General features: G+C 38.3%; 1 protein-coding gene and 1 pseudogene across 2 annotated transcripts in view; one reads left to right on the top strand and one right to left on the bottom strand.

Moving 5' to 3' along the window:
- The window catches only part of LOC145481600 (uncharacterized), a 101498-nt pseudogene that overhangs the window by 33790 nt on the left and 48323 nt on the right, over positions 1-19385 (top strand). The window lies entirely within an intron of this gene.
- Positions 1145-16633, bottom strand: LOC145481599 (pyridoxal kinase-like). The gene is made up of 11 exons (XM_081460112.1): positions 16056-16633; positions 12371-12425; positions 11760-11864; positions 9769-9852; positions 9534-9568; positions 7266-7351; positions 6575-6620; positions 5943-6045; positions 5001-5186; positions 2226-2367; positions 1145-1807 (listed from the first exon to the last, which is right to left on the bottom strand). The coding sequence occupies exons 1-10, from the start codon at positions 16155-16157 to the stop codon at positions 2249-2251; spliced, it is 921 nt and encodes a 306-aa protein (XP_081316238.1). The 5' UTR covers positions 16158-16633; the 3' UTR covers positions 1145-1807; positions 2226-2248.

The following is a 19385-nucleotide window of genomic DNA, read 5'->3' as shown; positions in this document are numbered from 1 at the left end:
GTAACTGTTTGCGGCTCATGGTCATACCACTTTTCTGATGTCTTTATATTATAGTTGTGACAGACTTTCCAATGTATATACGCGGCTGCTTTATCGTGTCTGTGGGTATATTCTGTTTTCGCAAGTTCAGGACACCCAGACACGATATGGTCAATTGTTTCGTCGTATTTGTTACACATCCTGCATAGGGTGCTAGTACCGTCTTTGATAATGCTGGCGTGGTATGATCTGGTAGCTAGGCTTTGGTCTTGGGCTGCGATTATGAATCCTTCCGTTTCTGCCTTCAGTCCACTGCTTTTGAGCCACTGGTTGGTTTTGTGGTGGTCAACATCTGCCTCCTTTATTCTCTTTGGGTATCTTCCATGTAGAGCTTTACATTATTATTATTATTATTATTATTATTATTATTATTATTATTATTATTATTATTATTATTATTATTATTATTATTATTATTATTATTGGGAAGAATCAGTATGTATCATAGACTCTGTGCTAGAGTTTTCTGAGTTTCTTCTGAGGAAAGCAGTCAAAAGACCAGAATCTTAAAGGTGCTCTGTCACGGCTGAGTTAAGTCTCGGCTATTTTATTACTACAATTAGCTTTTGACAACTACTCCCTCAAACTTATTACATCTTTGGATCTAAATGAAAACAACAAAGCTTCACTAGAAAAACAAATATGTCTCTCTGGCATTATTTAGCTGCCAAACAAACGAGATTAACTTTGATAAGTCATCAGCCTAATAGTTTATCAAACGCCCATATCACTGTACGTTTTATTCTTCCTTGATTTCTGTGCATCTGTTCCTTCTTCTGTATTTGTTGTGTCATTGAAATATTCCTTCACTGTTTTAAGTGGTTATTTTTGTATTTCACTCAATTTGGCGGCCATTTCGTTACGTCTAAATTTGGCTAAAATCCGTGACATAGTTCCTTTAATCAATCAGCGATAAAAGTCAACAATTAGGGAACCAATCAGATTCAAGGCTTTAAGAAAGACTAAGATTAATGTTTACAAAAAGGGGTAAGGTAACAAATTAACCATTTCGTAAAGTCAACAGAGAATGCGACACGTTAGAATTTGGAGTAAATGAAACATAGATGTCTTTTTCAAACAGAAGGCAACCAGGCAAAAACAAGACTACAAAATTACGTTTTATTACACAGATTTTTCGCGAGTACTTTACTTTTCACCGAATAACAGATACTAATTAAGATTGATGTTATTAAAGAAACGTCATACTAGCATGCAATTCAAACAGTCTCACTCAAATCACTTATTTCACTTACTCCCATGTTTTTTTTTTTGTATCGAAGAACTTATAACGAAAGGTTAGTATGTACCTGGGAAAATGTAATGAAAATAACTAAAATAATACGTGGAGGCGTCAAAATATTTGCTAGCTTTTCTATGCAGCAGCTTAAATATTTGTTTCTGTTGTTTTTCTTCAGTTCAGGTGCATGGTTTATTCTTTGATATGTACACTAACAACGAGCAAGTACAACGAAATACTCGTGTGCGATGAATCTTGAAATCTCCAGCAAGTTCCATGTAGTAAAAACTTTTCAGGCTGAACTGTCGTTCGATTACAAATAGCTAAGTCGTCAGAGCTGCTGTTTACATTTCAAACGTTCACTCTTGAGGAATCATCCAGAACGAGCGCGAAGATGGCCAGTTGGCGATCGAACGTTAGCGAGCGAGAAGCATTTTTGTTCGCTATCGATTTGTCTTCTCTATACTATCCAAAAGATGGAGGAAATGCATACCTTCAAGCCGCTGTTCAGACCATCAGCTGATCTTTAATCTAAAGCCGTAAGAAAAGGTCCCAATTATCGCAACTATTTGATTACCCTGCTAGGACATGTTAGATGAAAGTTTGATTCAAATCAAGTTTCCAACAAAACATTGTGCAAAAAGGCCCAACAAAGTTACCACGGCAGGAGAATGCCGGATATATTTGCTGTGAGAACGTTTGCCCCGGGCTTAAAAAAAATTCATTTTCCTTGTAAACTCCCAAGTGCTTCTACCCACCGACCGAAACAGCAAAGCTTACATGTAAACGAAAAACTTATTCCCTGACCAAACACTATACAATCTGACTGAATTCTCTTAGCTAACCACACTAAATAAAAAAATCACATTTTTGGTCTTACTAATAAGTTCTCTTGATTTAAAACTGATCATTTATTAAATTTCTGAGCAAAACTACATCCTACAGATACCTGTCCCTACATTCAACCCTTGATCAATCTGAAACTACTTGAGCTTTGAATGTTATGTTTGGATTCCTAATATCATCAAGACTCTGAACCAGACGTAGTTCAATTTGTCCAGGTGTCGGTCTGTTTCCCTCGCCAGCTAGTCCTAAAGACAAAAAAAATAGATAATGAAAATAGAAAAAGGCGTACTACCCGTTAGATTAAAGTCGACAGAAAGCCTCCCGTACAATCTGGAGTGCGTTAAACAACTTTAATTCATTAATGTACACACGAGGTAATTTATGAAATCCCTAACTGACGCAACACATTTGTATAGCGTGATTACTTGGCAGCAAAATTGTTTAGAGTGTTAATCGGAGCTAAGAGGGCAGATTATCCCCAGGGACACCTATATGAAAAAGTTGGGGGTGCTCGTCGGAAATATTGAATTACACCTTTTGCTGTTCATTTACAGAAAATATCCATTCATTTGTGTCCAAATTTGTTTCATTAAGGTTAATATACTCTCATTTACACCAATATGACCTTCATTTGCGCGTAAGGAACGTTCAAGAATAACACTTGCATATGTATTAACATTCAAAATCATCAAAAGATAAACAATACCTTCCTTTGACATTCATTGGCTGTAAATGTATTGTCATTTTTGTCGAAATAAAATTCGTTGTCACGAAACGACAATCATGTACACTTTTGGACAATCCTTTTTCAACAAAAGACTTTCAGTACCAGAATTTCCATGAGCACTCACAATCAATTGCATTATTATACAACCATATCCGTGAAGGTGACAATCTTTAGTACGTTGAGACAGACATTACCGTGTTTTCACCTAACATTAAGAGAAAACAATAGCTCATTAGCGTAGTTCTTTTGAACAGAGATATCGTGCCCAATTTTCCTCGAAAATTTGATTATAGAACTAGGGACCGTATGTACCTTTTTTTAATCGTATTTTCACAATCCTCCCCTTGCAGATGTAAATTCAGCCTCTTACGAACCTTTGGCGTACAACTCAGAGGGCGCACTACAGTATACATGTGATAAAGTGACAGTTAGATTTCACCACAAATGCCACGAAGAAATAGAATCCCATTTGAACACAGCGAAAGAATAATCAGGGCCTAAATGTGGACAATGGTATCGTTTCATGCAAACATATTTGCCACGATGCATCAATAATGAGGCAATTGAGGGATAAATCGTTCAGCAAATTTGATATTCTCTCTTCCAAAAATAAATTTTATTACGGCTGTAATGTTTGTCTCACCGCACGTAAGATTGTCGCCTTCATGGATGTGGTTGTATAATAATGCACTTGATTGTGAGTGCTCATGCAAATTCTGTAATTGAAAGTCTTTTGTTGAAAAAGGAATGTCCAAAAGTGTAAATGGTTGTCGTTTCGTGACAACGAATTTTATTTCGACGAAAATGAAAATACATTTACAGCCAATGAATGTCAAAGGAAGGTATTGTTTATCTTTTGATGATTTTGAATGTTAAGACATTTTCAAGTGTTATTCTTGAACGTTCCCTACGCGTAAATGAAGGTCATACTGGTGTTAATGAGAGTATATTGACCATAATGAAACAAATTTGGACCCGAATGAATGGATATTTCCTGTAAATGAACAGCAAAAGGTGTAAACTCTTAAAGGAGACCAGCCTGGGCCTCTCTCGAGCTCTATTTTACCCCTAAAAGATACTACTTAAAAACAAAATTACAACGTTTTTTATTATAATTTCTTCGAGTGCACCCTAATAGATTCTTTGACGGCCAAAAATAAGGGCGTTTCGTCATGAACACCCTAAGTTAGACCAAAATTAGTGATTTACACCACTACCAAGCGAGACGACAACCCTCCCCCTTAAAATGGGAGGGGTCCGGGCACATTACTAGATGAGAAACCAGAAACTGCAAGGGACCGCATACGATAAACGCTGCCAACTTAGGATCTACAAGAGATCTGATCAGCCAAAAAATGTATGAAGACAAACAATAAACTGCAAGACTGATACTACGTGAAAAACGTTTCGAGACACCAACATGACAAGAACCGATAAAGTAGGATCGCAACAGTGGACAGCTGTTTCGCCCTTCTTGGGGCTCGTCAGCACTGTGTAGCGAAGACATGTAACGCCAGCTCAACAGCCAACGCACATAAATTGCAAAATGACCCTTTCACTATATCAAGTTCCGTACTTTGAACTCACATGCACCCCGAAACACGCGTTTACTAGAACCCCAGTTTGCTTGGATACATTTCAAACGAGGTATTTCAGTTTAGGAAAGGTACGGCTAACTATGTTCTTTCTTTTACTAGGCCACCTTTCAAGCCAAAATATTCATTTGACAATAAAGTCTTTGGGTACACCTGAAGGGGCCGATTTAGGGAGGGGGTGGGGGAAGCAAAACACAAGAAGTTTGAAAAGGGTTGTGAATATTATGGCAAAAATAAAGGCGAACTCTCCGGACAGATACCTCATTACTGATTTCTATTTTGTGGCATTGCTCGTGTTTCTGGTGAAACCGTTTTCACTTAGGTTCCAATTCTCAAATTGCAACACTTTAGGAACATTCCCTATTGATTCTGCAGCCCCAAATTACCAACCCCACCCCCCTTGAAAACTGCTGGATCCGCCCCTAACCTGTTGTGGTGTCATTCATGATAAGCTTCTCTTGCGTGGGTTTGAGTAGAGACAAAGCCCCTATACGGTGCTTATATGCCTGCATTGTTCATGAAAGCCTTAGGATGTTTCACATTTCACTTGACTTACGTTGAGCGTGAGCCAAAGTCCTCGTTAACACAGCTTGCACTGTTGATACCGTGGCCTCACAAGCCAGGGCTAGATCGTCAGGGTGTCTGTAGAGCCACGCAAGAAGTAAGCTGGCAAACAAGTCTCCAGTGCCGGTAAATATGGCGTCTACTTTGGGAATCTCCATCCTAATGCATCTCTTTGTACCTTGGTCAAAGAGCAAACAAACGTCATTACAATTTTTTCATTTAAGGCTGGCAAAGGAATGACCAAAACATAGCAATAACGTGTTCCCACACGAGCTAAACAAAATCAAGGTGACACAATCAAACCCGAACAGAGCCTTTAAATTGTGTTGACTTGTACACTCCTTTTTTTGTAAGGAGGTCTAATTTTTGGATTGAGGTTGAACTCTCTTAGCTTTTGTTTTTTTTTTCGCCATTTGAGCCTGGAATGTTCTTACCATTTCTGGCACTTCAATAGCCTGCGCTCCTTCTACCCCCGCTCTCGCTCCCCCTTCCCATCTCCGTCGTTTTTCGCCTGCTACGCAAGCTAACACTTCAATGAATCAATGCCGGGTTGACAACAAACTTATTAGGGCACATAAAACCGAATGTTTCTACAATGAACCATTTAATAAGACAAGCTCAAGGTTTATGCACAAGTATGCTCCTAAAACTATTTGGTTACTATACTGTATAGACTCAGGTTTTTGTATGTTAGCAGAGTTCATACCGTTGTTTACAAAATTGATAAAATAAACTTCCTCAGGTGATTCTCAGCCTGGGGCATGTTAGTCCACTTCTCGCCCTCTCTCGGGAGCATGGCATTGCATGACGGAGAGAGGGCCAATACTGGACTAGGGATGTTCTTAAAACTTAGGGTTAATCTGAGCCTCAGAGTAAAGGTTCTTCAGTGAGACAAAGAAATAAAAAGAGCAATAACAAGATCAACAACACTGACCATTCAGTGAGCTGCCAAGGGCTATGAGTGTTTTGCTGTCACCCAGCTCTGAGCTGGTTATTACCACTGTCTTTGTGCCCCTTTCATGTAGTATTTTCATTGCCTTCACATGAAGAAACAGCATAGAAGTAAATTGATAAAAGAACTGTTAAAAAGCAACACTAACTCCTCAAGATTTTTCTTTTAAACGAAGTCAGTTATGAAATACCCATTAATGAGAATTTTGATTTCTCTGTTTGTATTAAACTTCCACGAGAATCAAGCCAAAATTCAAATTTGACTAAAATAATAATCTCTTACTAACCAAGAGCGAGGGTTATACTGGGGAATATTGGCCTAATGTTGTGGCAGTACGGAGCAAGTGCAGCACCAAACAATTTATAATTTATTTTTAGGTATTTGGGGGGACTGTGTTCCCACAGGGATTCCACAGGGAGTTACAAGGAGACTTGTTACTTGGCTCCATTAAAATCCCTGAATTTGGTGTAACTCTGGCAAGATGTTTGCATCAGAGTTGTATTTCTGCCATGCAACAGTCAAAGCTAAATTTATGCAATTAAGTTTGGCATGGCAGTAGCAGTACAATGTCTGAACTGGGCCTGGTTGTTTTTTTGTAAGGTACCGAATGTTACCTTAAAAGCTTCACTTTCATTGGTTATCTTCACACCACTTAAAAGCCTATTAAAAAAAAAAGCTCACACAAATTATGTTAATTTATAAACCAAATGTTGGGGTAATGGTCAAAGGTCATGATCAGTTGATATGACATCAGTCTATTTCTAATTAGTTCCATCAGGTTTCTCATTTCTCCCAAGTTTGAGAAACACAAGGGGAAGTTTAAGAGGGTGAGAAATGCTGTGGAAAGTCACAGTTTTCCAAAACTTTAAAGAGTATTTCTACAACTCAGTAATTTTTGTTTTGGTGTGTCGGTGTTTTCACCAGGACAAACTCCAAAGAAACAAGTTAGAGACTCTTTGCTTTTTTGAACATCAAAATGTAGATTAATTCTTTCTTCAATAAAGCTTGCCCTAGTTCTGGGTTTCATGATTCAGCATTGCTCATGGCTACAGGGAAGAGATTATTTGTGTGACTAACAGGCTGGATAATAATAAATTGAGCCCATCTGGTTTTTCACCGTGGTTTCATTAACGTCTTCATTAGGAAGGTAATTGGTTTTCACAGGGAGACAAACCTTTTTGAACTGAACTTCTCTACAAGAAAAAAAAACATTTCTCTAGATGGCCAAACCAGTCACACAATTAATCATCCTCAATTTCCCTGGTGTCTGGCCCTTAATGAAACCCCTGTTTTCAAGTTACTCACTCTGCTTCAAATTGATTTGGTGTTATAATATCAGCCATTGGAAGCGACTGATCTCTGTACACTGGCATTAACTCTTCAGGAACATACTGATACAAAGAGTAAAGAAATGTTAATTAGAATGTTTCATAAACTAAGTGGAATTAGCATGACAAATGTAAAGAGTATGGAATATGCTGTTCAAGAAAATATCAATACCCCCAGTGGAGTCGTTTAGTGATTTTCATTCCCTCTGGAATTTTCAGTTAGCTTCATACTGTGCGAAACAATTTTGGAATTCTGAGACTCCCCTTCATCTGTTCAGAGTTTTCAGTGAACTTAAATGGGGTGCGCATGTAGATGTAATTTTTCTGGAAGTGCACTTGTAAGCACTACACAAGTGACTTTGGGAGAACTCAAATTTTTGCAAAAAAGCTATCCTATATGTGCTGCATAGTCACCTAATGGTTAGCCTTATGAACTTCAGTCTATAAACATGCAAAAACAAGACAATTTGACGCTAATAAAGTCAACCAAAGAAGCTTGGTCAATAAAAGATTCATTATAAGGCATGCTGGACACCATTTTCTCATGGGTTACAGCAGGCAAGACAAGATGGGCCCATTTGGCCTGTTTGCTTAGCCAATCACAGAACAACATTTGGTTCATCTTGCCTGCTCGCGGAGTTAGTCATAATAATTCTAGTCACATTATGGACACTGGGACAAGCTCTGGCTGTTAGGACTGCTTTGGCCTTAGCAGAGAAGTTTTATCTTTGAAAAGTTTCCATAAACCCTTAGGTCTATAACTTGGGTTCATAAATGATAATCGTAAATTATACCCTGGCTATACCCTAGTTTAGCATCATAATCCATTGGCAACGTTATCACACAATAAAGTTGATTCATGCTTTTAGCTGTGCATCACTGAGTTATAATACTGAAGAGCAATCAAGAAGCTAGAGTTGATCTTGGCTACTTCTCAAACAACTCTTATGCTTCTTTCATGCCTTCCAAACTTTCCATGGGCATAAAGAGGGGGACATGGGGAGGGTATGAACACCACAACACTGCAAAAAAAATTAACGAACACCGCATCACCGCAAGAAAAGTCAACGAAACACCATCACTGCAACACATATTTTTAGCACCATGATTCGTTCATCTACACTTAAAATAATACTTTTACACCTCAACAGTTTTTCACAAAATAAACACATCACAACGCTTTTCATTGCACATATGTCGATACTTCTGATGCCTGTAAATCAGTTTTCTTGCTGTTGTGAAGAAACCTTGCACGAAACTAGGAAGCGGACAAAGAAAAAAGAGAGGAGCCTCGAGAGATGGCTTTTACCTCCAGATCCCTCTCTTCTTTTACTTCGCTCACTTTTCTTGGTGTATAAACCCTCTGACTGAAGCCCTATCTTGACTGAAAGTATTGCTTTCCGGAGCTAGCTGTGTTTGCGTTCAATATCGATGATCGTTTGAAAAAATGGAAGGTCAAGAAAGTCGCAGGACCTTGGAGCAGGTATAGACTGGTATCAGAATGACCTATAGATGAAGCTGAATAGCAAAAGGAAAAAAATAGTAAACGTGTGTAATTTACAAAGCTTCCTTAGCTTAGAAAGCCTTCTTTCTTCCCTGCCCATGCAACATCTGAACATATTTTGTGGCCGGTAGTTTTCACCACCCTTTCCTTTTTTCGTAGAAAAAAACTGCACAGTCAATATTACATTATATTCGGCCTTGGCGTTTCCAGAATTTTCAGGATTGTTTCTGTCCTCGCTCCTCCACGTGTCTACCAAACACTGAGCTTCGGGTGGCAGAGGTCGAGTTACTTGTCAAGTTACGTATAAATGAAAACAGCTTTGGATTGGCTGCTGAAGCATATTGAAGATTGACTAGAAAGTTATGGTCTGTATTTTGTTACAAATTATTAACCTCAATGGTACGTGTTTGTCATAAATTAGCATGGATTAACGAAGTTTACATGCTAAATTTAGGTCAAATTTAGGTTTGAGAAAGGCAAATAAAAAAACCCTGGCCAGCGCTGCAAACAATTTCATTTCACTGAACACCGCAGTGTGAAAAACACAAACATTGCACACCGTAGGGTTTGAGATCACCACAACACTGCAAGTTGAGATTTTATTCACCACATCACCCCATTAAAAAAACATCAACACCGCAACACTGCATATCCCCATGTCTCCCTCCATAAAAGCTGGATGACTGATATTAAAACATGAATCAATTACTGTGAGGTAAAAGTTGAAATTTTTTTACTCACAAATTTGCCTGCATCTCCCATGACAGGATCACAAACTTAAAAAATAAATAAACAACTGTTAACTCAATTTCAATGGATATAATGAGAGCAAATGCAGTGGACAATTATTATGTAAGTAGACTTCTTTGGTACCAAAAAATGTGTTCACTTTCAAGAGAGATAATCACTCATGGTAAACTTTGCATCAAGCCAAGTCCATGTTCAACTATAGCACAAAGAGCATCCTTTTACATACCAAACACTAAGTTGGGATTGGCTTTTCTTAGCTGATGTACAACTTGCAGTACCTCCTCTAAAAATGATTTAGAACCTACATAACCTGAAAAAAAGGAATGAAAAATATGTCATGAAAATAAGGCACCTACAAACATGCTCTCTCATTCTCTTCTGGAAGTATTCATAAGGGTCATGAACCTTTAGGTCCTGCATCAAGAGGAAGACAACATGCTTCGAAGACCTTATTAGCACTGTTATGCGACCAAGACTTAGTGTTCTCTGTGCTGCATTCCATTTATTCTCAGTAATCACCAGTAATCATGTAACCCTTCTGCATCAAGTACGTTAAAATGAGGGCTTGTTTGTTTGTTTGTTTATTTTGTTCCATTAATAAATATTTAAAAAATAACAATGTATAAGGCAAGGAAGCCCAGGGAAGCCGATAGGGCTTATGTAAAGGACTACCTTGAAGATACCTAAGACTTAACAAATAGAATTGTTAAGGACACTAGACAAAGGTCAATTTTGATTAGTTATTAATTGTCTCTTTATCTTAGTTACGAACATAGTTACAATGTTTACTTCTTTTTTATTGGTTTTGTAATCGGACCTTTAAGCATCACCACGCGCATATAAAAGCTGAGATAGCGTCCCTTTAAAGTAGTTTTTCTTTCCATCTCGCGTGGTCTTGTCAACCTCTTGATGCTTTTTGATTTCCTAACCCTTGGCTCAAGCGGGACCGATATGTGAGTACCTTTGTCATTTTGATTAGGTTACGTTTTTTATAGCTATAGGTGAAGGAATACAAAGGAACATTTGTACAATGTTAATTGATTTATAATTGTCTAAATTAGAAAGTGTTCTGAACATTACTAGAGTGAACGCCCACCTTTTAGGCTCGAAAGCATTGAGCTGTTAATTAGTTCCTTTTGTTGTGTACTTCTGTGATCGAATCTTATTTAGTATCTTAGCGTAGTATTTACATTGGCTATTTTTTGATGTATTGTTATTCAATTTCGTTATGTTATCGATTCCAAATCATTAGTTTGTCTCGTGTAAGTTTTGACTATTTGTTACGCAACTTTTCCGCTAAATTGATAGAAATTCATTACATATTGTTATTTCAGTTTACGATCGTTTATGTTGATGCAATAAATCGCCGATAACCGTCAACTTTGGTTTTCCGTGGTTTACTTGTCTACCCTTGGAGACAACCTGTAAAGTAGTCCCACCCACTAGTTTGTCACGACACGCCTAGAGCTCGTTTTGTTTCGTCTCATTTTGGAATTTGCCAGTCACCGCAGACATTACAAGAATACAAATTCTGTCATCGGCATACAAAGTGATAATAATAATAATAATAATAATAATAATAATAATAATATTTAATATTTCTAAGGTGCAAATTAACATGTGAATATGATCAAATGCGCCTAACAAACCATATGAGTAATATAAATTAAACGATATGCTATGAATAGTGTGATAAATTTAAAACTAATTATTTACAATAATTATGTACATTAGGCTAAGGTAGCGAGCTAAAAATTAAAATATTAAAAACAAGGGATCTAGTAAAAATGTATATAAAACATCAAGAGCTATTCAAACGCTTTTCTAAATAAAAATGTCTTTAGTTTGGACTTAAAATGGTTAAAATTGTCCTCATCTGTCATTGCACACGGCAATTTGTTCCAAAGTAATGGTGCAGCAGCAGTAAATGCCCTGTCACCAAGTGTTTTCTTCGTTTTTGTGGATGGTGGTACTAATAAAACTTGAGAATTAGAGCGTAGACCATACCGGGAGGGATTTTTAACACGAATAAGATTACAAATATAGTCCGGTACCTGGCCATGTATGGCCTTAAAAGTAATTATTAAAATCTTATAAACAATTCTGAATCTGACAGGTAACCAAAGTGATCATAAATTAGGGTAGAAATGTCTACTCCTGGAAGTTCTAATACACACTTGCTGGCACTTATTATGTTATGATATATTATAATTCTACCTGTCAGAAGGTGAGAGAAATGGTGTAAATTGTTCAGCCTAAGTCCTTCAAACAAGACTTTGAGTTCCTTAGCATCCAAAACTTGACCTTGAACATGTTCATATCCTAGAAACAAACCAACAAACTACAGAATAAGAACAAATTTTGCTAATATCACAATTTTTTGTGAAGTATGACGCTAAGTTACCAGGGACCACATTAAATAATGAACCTGGTCAAGAATGCATGGAGATGAGTGAAGCCCCAAAAAACCATAGCACACCGATGGTTTATATTTTCAGCAAGATTAAATTTTACAAAAACTTGTAAGACCTAGCTGGTTAAAACTGATTGTGCGAGACGGTATAAGGCAATGACTCTCTTAAGAAATTCTCATGTACTTAACCAATCACTGCACTAATCAAATAAAACATTTTGTAAAAAAAGGCACAATGAAGCAGCAGTTATATTAACAAAATGGACACAGGTTTTGCTGCGTCAGTTGATCACTCAGTTATGCTAATAATAATTATAATTGCAAAATATAAATAAATGTTGGTCTTTTATGGTTGTTCTTCTTGCCATTATCATACAAAGTTTAAAAAATAGTTAAAAGGTCTAGTCAAACAAACCAGTGTGGTTAGAGAGTTGAACCGAATTGATCGTGTCAACATCAAAACCAAGAACCTGAAAATAACAACAATAAGTAAGAAAGTCTCCTCACTCTTAACACTAAAATAACAATTCCCCTGAGTAAGGTAAAGTCTGCATACAAGCCAAGTGGCTCATCAGGCTGGAGCTTATCCCGGTTTTAATAGCATGATTAATGAACTGACTAGGAGTATTTCTACTCCCCCCTGGATGGGATGCTAGTCCATCGCAGGGTTACCCCCAGCATTAAATTCGCCAGTGCCCATTTTATACACCTGGGTGGAGAGAGGCACTGTGAGAGTAAAGTGTCCTGCCCAAGAACACAACACAATGTCCCCAGCCAGGGCTCAAACCCAGGCCGCCTGCTCCAGAGTCAAGGGCACTAACCATGAGGCCGCCGCACCTCCCACAATTCCCCTAAGTGATTTTAATTTATTTTAGTGTTAGGGCACAGGGAAGTCTGTGTCGCACAAGCATCCTATACTGTCAGAGTTAATTCATGTTTCTGCAGCATTTTTATAAGCGACTAAGAGTATTTAACTCTCATGGGCATGTTTAAAACACAAAAGGGCAAAATGACGTAATAGCTCTATGGTTTACAACGTTAGCTTTAATAGTGCTCCAGTTAACCTAGTTAGCCTACACTGTAAACATCACTCCAATTAGCTAAATAAAGTTCACAAAATTATTTTAAAATGTTTTCCAAGGAGACCTCTCTAGATCCAAACACTTTGTTGGTTTCAGAAAAACTGTTATTCCTCCACCAAGCCATGTACCGAGTGTCAGTGTTCATAAATATCTCACAGTATAGAACATTGCACCCCGGGAGGGACTCCCATGGAAAAAGGACAGGGGTACTTGTCCTACCTTTAAAGAGTTAAAAAAAAAGGTTTTAGTACCTCTTAGGGCGTTTAGCCTTAAAAGGTCCACAGCAGGAGCTTTTGCAGTACCTTTTAGGGTATTGAGCTGAAAAAATGTGACAGGATATATAATGTGTTGTTTTAGATTTGGTACCACTTAGGGGTGGAATAAATTTCAAGCCACGTCCACAAAAGAGTATCTTGGTACCTCTTAGGGTTTTTTTTCAAAATTTCTCACATGGAACCCCGTCTTTTTTATATGGGAGTTCCCCCTGGGATTCCACCAGCACTGATTGGCTGATTTTAGGCATTGCTTTTCTCAGCTGTCTTAGTCATGTTATCACAACCAATCACAAAATAATATCTATAATCACTAGTCAGTCAATGAGCATCTGATGGTGTGCATTTTTGAGAAAGTGTTAAAGAAAGGGATTAAGACCAAGTACCAATGTTATCCCACAAGAGGGATGCAGGCAAGAGGTGGGAATTTGTTGCCTAGGACCATTCCTCCAGTTGGACTTTTGATTGTGGGATTGGGTCCCAGGGCCGGGAAATTTGACTTTGATTGATAACCCTTGTATCATAATTCAGACACAGTTACCAGGTCTGTCTCTCACAGCTTTAGGGAAAGATCAGTTTTTATTATTTTGTGTTCATAGCCATTTATCCGACACTTAAGACTGCCATCTAATTAGATACAGTGGAACCTCCAGTTGCGGCCACCTCTCATAAGTGACCACCTCTCCGGAGTGACCAGTTTTCCAAAATACTGAAAGTTTCCGAGTCAAATGACTACAGTTGGAACCTCTTGTAAGCGACCACCTCTTGTAAGCAACCACTGACACTTTTAGAGCTAACAGTTTGAAATTTTCTTTTGTTCTTAACCTTCCGTAAGTCACTACTTGACAGATAATAGGGCAGAAATTGGATAATAAAATGTTGTAACATTATTGCATTCCTTGCTAGTACGAGAAACGGAAATTTCTCAATGGTAAGTACTGAATATTTTCTCAAAATTGACTTTTCACATGAATAAAATGTTTAAAACATGGGGTAAGTCTCTGCAGTTACCATATGTGACCAGCAACCGTAAGCAACCATCTAGGCTTGAACATTTTGGGTGGTCCCTTACAGGAGGTTTGACTGTATTGTCTATTTTGAGAAAGTCTTGTTTTTCTATTACTTTCTAGACTGCTGGCAGGCAGTTTTTTCTCTAAGGGTCACTAAGATGAGTGTTTGGTGATTGTGAATGCAAAAGGGTGATATGCCCGTGGTCGAGTAGGGAAGAAGGTGAGACAAAAATTCTTCTTGTGTGTGCCGCACCCATGTCTGGTCCCATTCCCCTTTAGGCTAAAGCGTCTTGCCTCATAACCCCTGCTGAATTTCGATAGAAAAACAGACTGCAGTCTATTTATTTTCAAGTACACATCCAGTTGTAACACCTAGTGAAATCAAATTTCACCTTTAAAGTCAGAAATTCAGAATACCTGGCCACTTTAATTACATGTGCCAGTGTGCTTTGAAGAACAAGGTATATAACAATAGTTGCTATTCTTATTCAATGAGATGCTAAAGTGGCCAGGTATTCTGGAGTTTAGCCCAAATACTTGTCTCGAAATTCTTTAGGGGGTAGGATATTTTCACGTGCACTTTCGAAGGAAACAAGCCAACAACTTCAGTAAAATCAAAAGTTGTTCTAATAATGATCAGTTTGCCTGATGTAAGTGTATTGTGGCTATTGTTTTCTTTAAGCACAATACACATGGTGTACAGTGTGGGGCCCAGTTCTCAGCCACTTTTTGTTCAGTGTTTATTTTTCACGCCACAAATGAATCTGAATAAAAACCAATTGTTTACAAAGGTAGCTTGATTCCTTGTCTTCCATTCTGCCAAGTTTTGTTTCGTCCCGCCAAGTTTTTCTGTGAGCACTTTGAGGTGACGCGAAGGTAGGTGAATTTGGTTTTCCCGAAAACGTGTTTGTTTACGGCTACTCGAATTACATGGTTTAATTCAAGTTTATATTTTGTCCGTCTTGAAAGCCCAAATGAGCCAATTCTTGGCATAAAGGATGTAGAGTGATAAAGCTATCTGTTAAATATAAACTTTTCCTGGCCTGTTTAATTCTTTGACCTAAATTCTCTTCTCAATATTTCCTTAGTACTTTTGCTTATTTGCCTATTCTCGGCCACCCTGCTCGCCTTCAAAACTAAAAGCGCTCATAGTTTTGTGTGGAGTATTCGTGTCAAGTCAGTTGTAAAAATAAAGCTGTAATGGAGTGGCATGCCGAAAACTATGAGCTCTGCCTTAACCCTGTTTGTAATACCCAACCCTCTTTTAGCCTCGCTTGACTAAACTTAAGAGAAAAACTAGGTGTGCAAAAAACTTCCTTTTTAACATGAAACAAAGCTCCTTAAGGATAATTTGTGATCGAAATATCAAAACACAAGCCTTATAAGTGATTTAACAACAAAAAATGGTAATAAAGCGTTGTTTATTCTGAGGAATCGCGTGCACTCTTTCGTGGCCGAGAACTGGGCCCGCTGGCCGATAACTGGGCCCACGAACGAAGCCTCCATTTTCGTTATTACTCGGGAGAAAACAGCGTTGAGCAGTCGATAGCTCTACACGTGTAAACTGAATGCTAAAGCTAGTTATGCGTGAAATTTTAAGTCCTTGCGGCTATTCCAAGGTAAGAAATACAAGTTTACGTTTTTTATGGCCGAGAACTGGGCCCCATACTGTACTGTAACGCAGTACAAGTGTAACGTAAGATTACATTTGTAATTAATCACACTTATTCAGTTACCGTTAATGCCTGAAGTGGAAATGTCGCCGAGTCGTTTCCTACATATCCTGATACAACGTGACTTTGAATAGATAACACTCTACAGGATGCTTTCTCTTCCATTTGATCTCGAAAAGTTCGCTAAGATCTAGACAACCGTTAGAAGAACGTAAAGCTTGGTAACCTCTCAAATGAGAAAATTACCATGACCGCAGCAGGACGGAGTGGGAATGTCACTTGTCGGGCTACGGCTCCGTTCTATTTTTTAGACTTCTAAGAAGATCTTCAGACTCGTCTTGCGTTTGATATCGTTATGCTTTCTAGTATGGAGCGCTGGAATGATGGAATCTCAGCAGTCGTGACTCATGAATACCTAAATGTCCTAAATTTTGGGCGGTGTTTCACAGCTTAGTGATCAGCAAAACACGTCAATCTCGGCTGACATTTGACCATCAGCTATCAGTTAATCTCGCCCCAGACCCTCTATGGGCAGATCTCTACCATACCCACGAAAACTTTAAAAAGTCCAGCTCCGCCTCCTTCTCTGAACCCAAAGAATCCCACATTGCATTTTCTTAGTCTTCTTTTGCCTTCTTCATAGGCCTCGCTATACCTCCTCCCCCCTAGGGGGTACTCACTTATATGGCGTATCAAATAGAGTATCAATTTTGACCATTTTGGTCTCAAATAGAACAAATAGGTTATGGTTTTTGCACTCCAGTCTTGAATTAGGTATGCGTTTTATAAGATGCTACTTCTTTTCATCATTATCGATAAGAACATCAACAAAAGCCCTTTGCAATGCCTTAAACGTTAACATCGCTCTCAATTAGGGAGCTAATTATAAGACAGGTGTAAAACGGGGTGTTGATTTAAAGGTCAGGTTTTAAATAGGTTTCTCTTCTTTTCCTTCAAATTTTTGGTCAGTTCATAAATAGACTAAATAGGGTTGAGAAAATCACATGGTTTTGTCTTAAATAGGGTAAGGGTTTTCGGATACGGGCACGCGATTTTTCTAGAAGTACACCCCCCTCCCCCCCTTTTCCGGGTGATATACATTTCGCCGGGGTTAATCAGTTTTCGAGTTACGTGGCTAGAGAAAAAAGGCGAAGCCTGTCTGGTCGTCCGTGTGTGGTGCTTCACCGGAATCAACTGACCGTGACCTGGGAGAAGTCCACGGTCCGGGAACTTCAAAACGAGAGACGTCCGTAAACGTGGCGTCTTCAACAAGTCGCTAATTCATCAGGAAATAAAAGAGATACAGTCATTTATTTCTCGCGACTTTCTGTACAATCATAAAAGTGAAAATTACAGATATGTAACTTGCTTGATTTGCCCCACGCACTTGATGATGTACGATGTGCATGTTTTGTGAATTTTCAAGTCAGTTTTCACCGGAAATCTTCTAAAAGCTATAATTGAGGAAAACGTATTCCTGAGATCAGGTCGGTAACGTTTCATAAAGCTGTCCTGTCATGTCAAAAAACAATCAATTTGGGGATTTTTTCATTTGCTTTCAACGAGTAGGTATTTTTCTAGATGTCACGAATTGCAATCAGTACGTTGTGTATGGAGAAATATAACGCAGCATTGCCCAATTCAGTACAGCAGCTGCACATAGCTAGCTGTAAATGGTTGTGTATACCCTGGTACATTCGTTGATCTGGCATTTATATTTAATTCGTTTTTTATCTATTGTTTTCTTTAGCTAATAATAAAGAGCGAGCTTGTAACGGCGTAATTCGCCCCCGCACGGCCCATATAAGCTCATGATAGCTAATTGATACACTACATTTCTCCAGTACATAACGTCTCTCCTAGGATTGCGTTTTGCCCGTGAAAGGGATGACAGTCGGCGTACTAGGCAACATATAATAATAATAATAATAATAATAATTGTCGCGGCTAATCGCCGTCGCAAAGTACAGCAACGACGCAGCTCAACAAGGTCGAACCGAAAGCATACATATTGCTTGTTTTAGAAAGGAGTACGCTTGAACTTTTAGAAATATACATTAATTTATGAGAGTATTAAAACTATACAAATAAATTAAGACGTGTCAAACTATTTACCATGAATGGCGTCTGGGTCAAGGTGATTCTTCTACCCAAACTGACAAGCCCTGTGGAATTCTCAAGACAGCCGAATTGTAGTCTCTTTAAAAAAATGGGAACAAGAAGAAAATTTTAATCAGAGACCCCGGGGTTGTTCAGAATCTTCACTTATTTTAGTTCTTTATAGAATTACTAACATTTCAAAGGTAGATGGCGCTATCAAATTTCTTTTTATCAGCCAAGGAATCCATTAAAATACAGAAAAAAGTGAAATTTTTATTCAAAGTTTTAAAACCCATCAGTGCGCAACATGTTAATAACCTTGGTGTCAATCACTGGAGACAACCATCCACCTCTTTCATGATCAACACACTGGGAAGATTTCCTGTAAAATATCATAAGCCTGATCGGGCAATATCATTGTCAAACAGAAGATTCTTCTCTTAATGTCTTTTTGCATACATGGTTTTTGTTTTCGCTTGTGTTCCGTTCGCAGCTCACAAAATTTCAAAACCTGGACGCCAGTGTATTTAAGCCTGGCGTTGTAGTGCTTTAAATAAAGAATCTGCTGATCGATATCTCGAGGAAAACGTCTCTTCAAAACGACTATTACAAATAGCAAGGCATTAATTAGCTGAGGTTTGGAGATCCAAGCTGTATTGAAAAAATTGTTAAAAAATGTTAAATGTTGAATGTTTATAGTGGTCGATGCGCTTCGCTACCACTAGCTGGCTAGTTCTCGGGCGTGCCACTTAAACTGAAAGAAAGAGACATTTCAAATAAAAATAATAGGCTTAAAAATCCCAACTGACAGGAGGCACACCAGTTGGCTATTTACAAACATGACCGTGGAATTAAACTAGGGTCTACCGAGAAACAACTCCAGCTTAGCTTTCACAGCAACGAGCTCCGGATTTCAAGTCCAGCGCCCTAACCACCCGGCTACCTTGCCTCCACCTAAACGTGGATGTGCTCGCTGGCTGACGTCTTGTCTGTCTTGTTATTTCAGGAGGTTTTTAATAACTTGTCTCGACTGAAAACAGCACCTACTTTTTATAAATGTAACTTTATTTTCACCAAAACATTGATTCGAAATAAAACTACACGGATACTTAGGAAAGCGTTTTGCTGTTATGTATTACTTTCAAATTGAATTGGGAACCGGCAGCTGGTTTATTTATCGGTTCCGCGGCGCCAAACTGCTTTTTCTTTGTCCTTCAATTTAACAGAGTGATGAGACAAGAGAAGGAAGATAAAACAAACCGCCAACCGCTTTAACAGGATGAAATTTCACAG

Source organism: Orbicella franksi, chromosome 3 (assembly GCF_964199315.1).
Source record: "Orbicella franksi chromosome 3, jaOrbFran1.1, whole genome shotgun sequence".
Lineage (NCBI taxonomy): Eukaryota > Metazoa > Cnidaria > Anthozoa > Scleractinia > Merulinidae > Orbicella > Orbicella franksi.
This window is presented reverse-complemented; position numbering and strand designations above follow the sequence as displayed.

Bases quoted from the DNA above. Each gene is read 5' to 3' on its own strand.
- LOC145481599 (XM_081460112.1), bottom strand. From the start codon at position 16,157: ATGGAAGAGAAAGCATCCTGTAGAGTGTTATCTATTCAAAGTCACGTT. The intron at 11,865-12,370 runs GTTTGTTTGACT...GTTTGTTTCTAG, and splicing joins TCAACTCTCTAACCACACTG to GATATGAACATGTTCAAGGT. The intron at 7,352-9,533 runs GTGAGTAAAAAA...TCTTTGTATCAG, and splicing joins TGGGAGATGCAGGCAAATTT to TATGTTCCTGAAGAGTTAAT.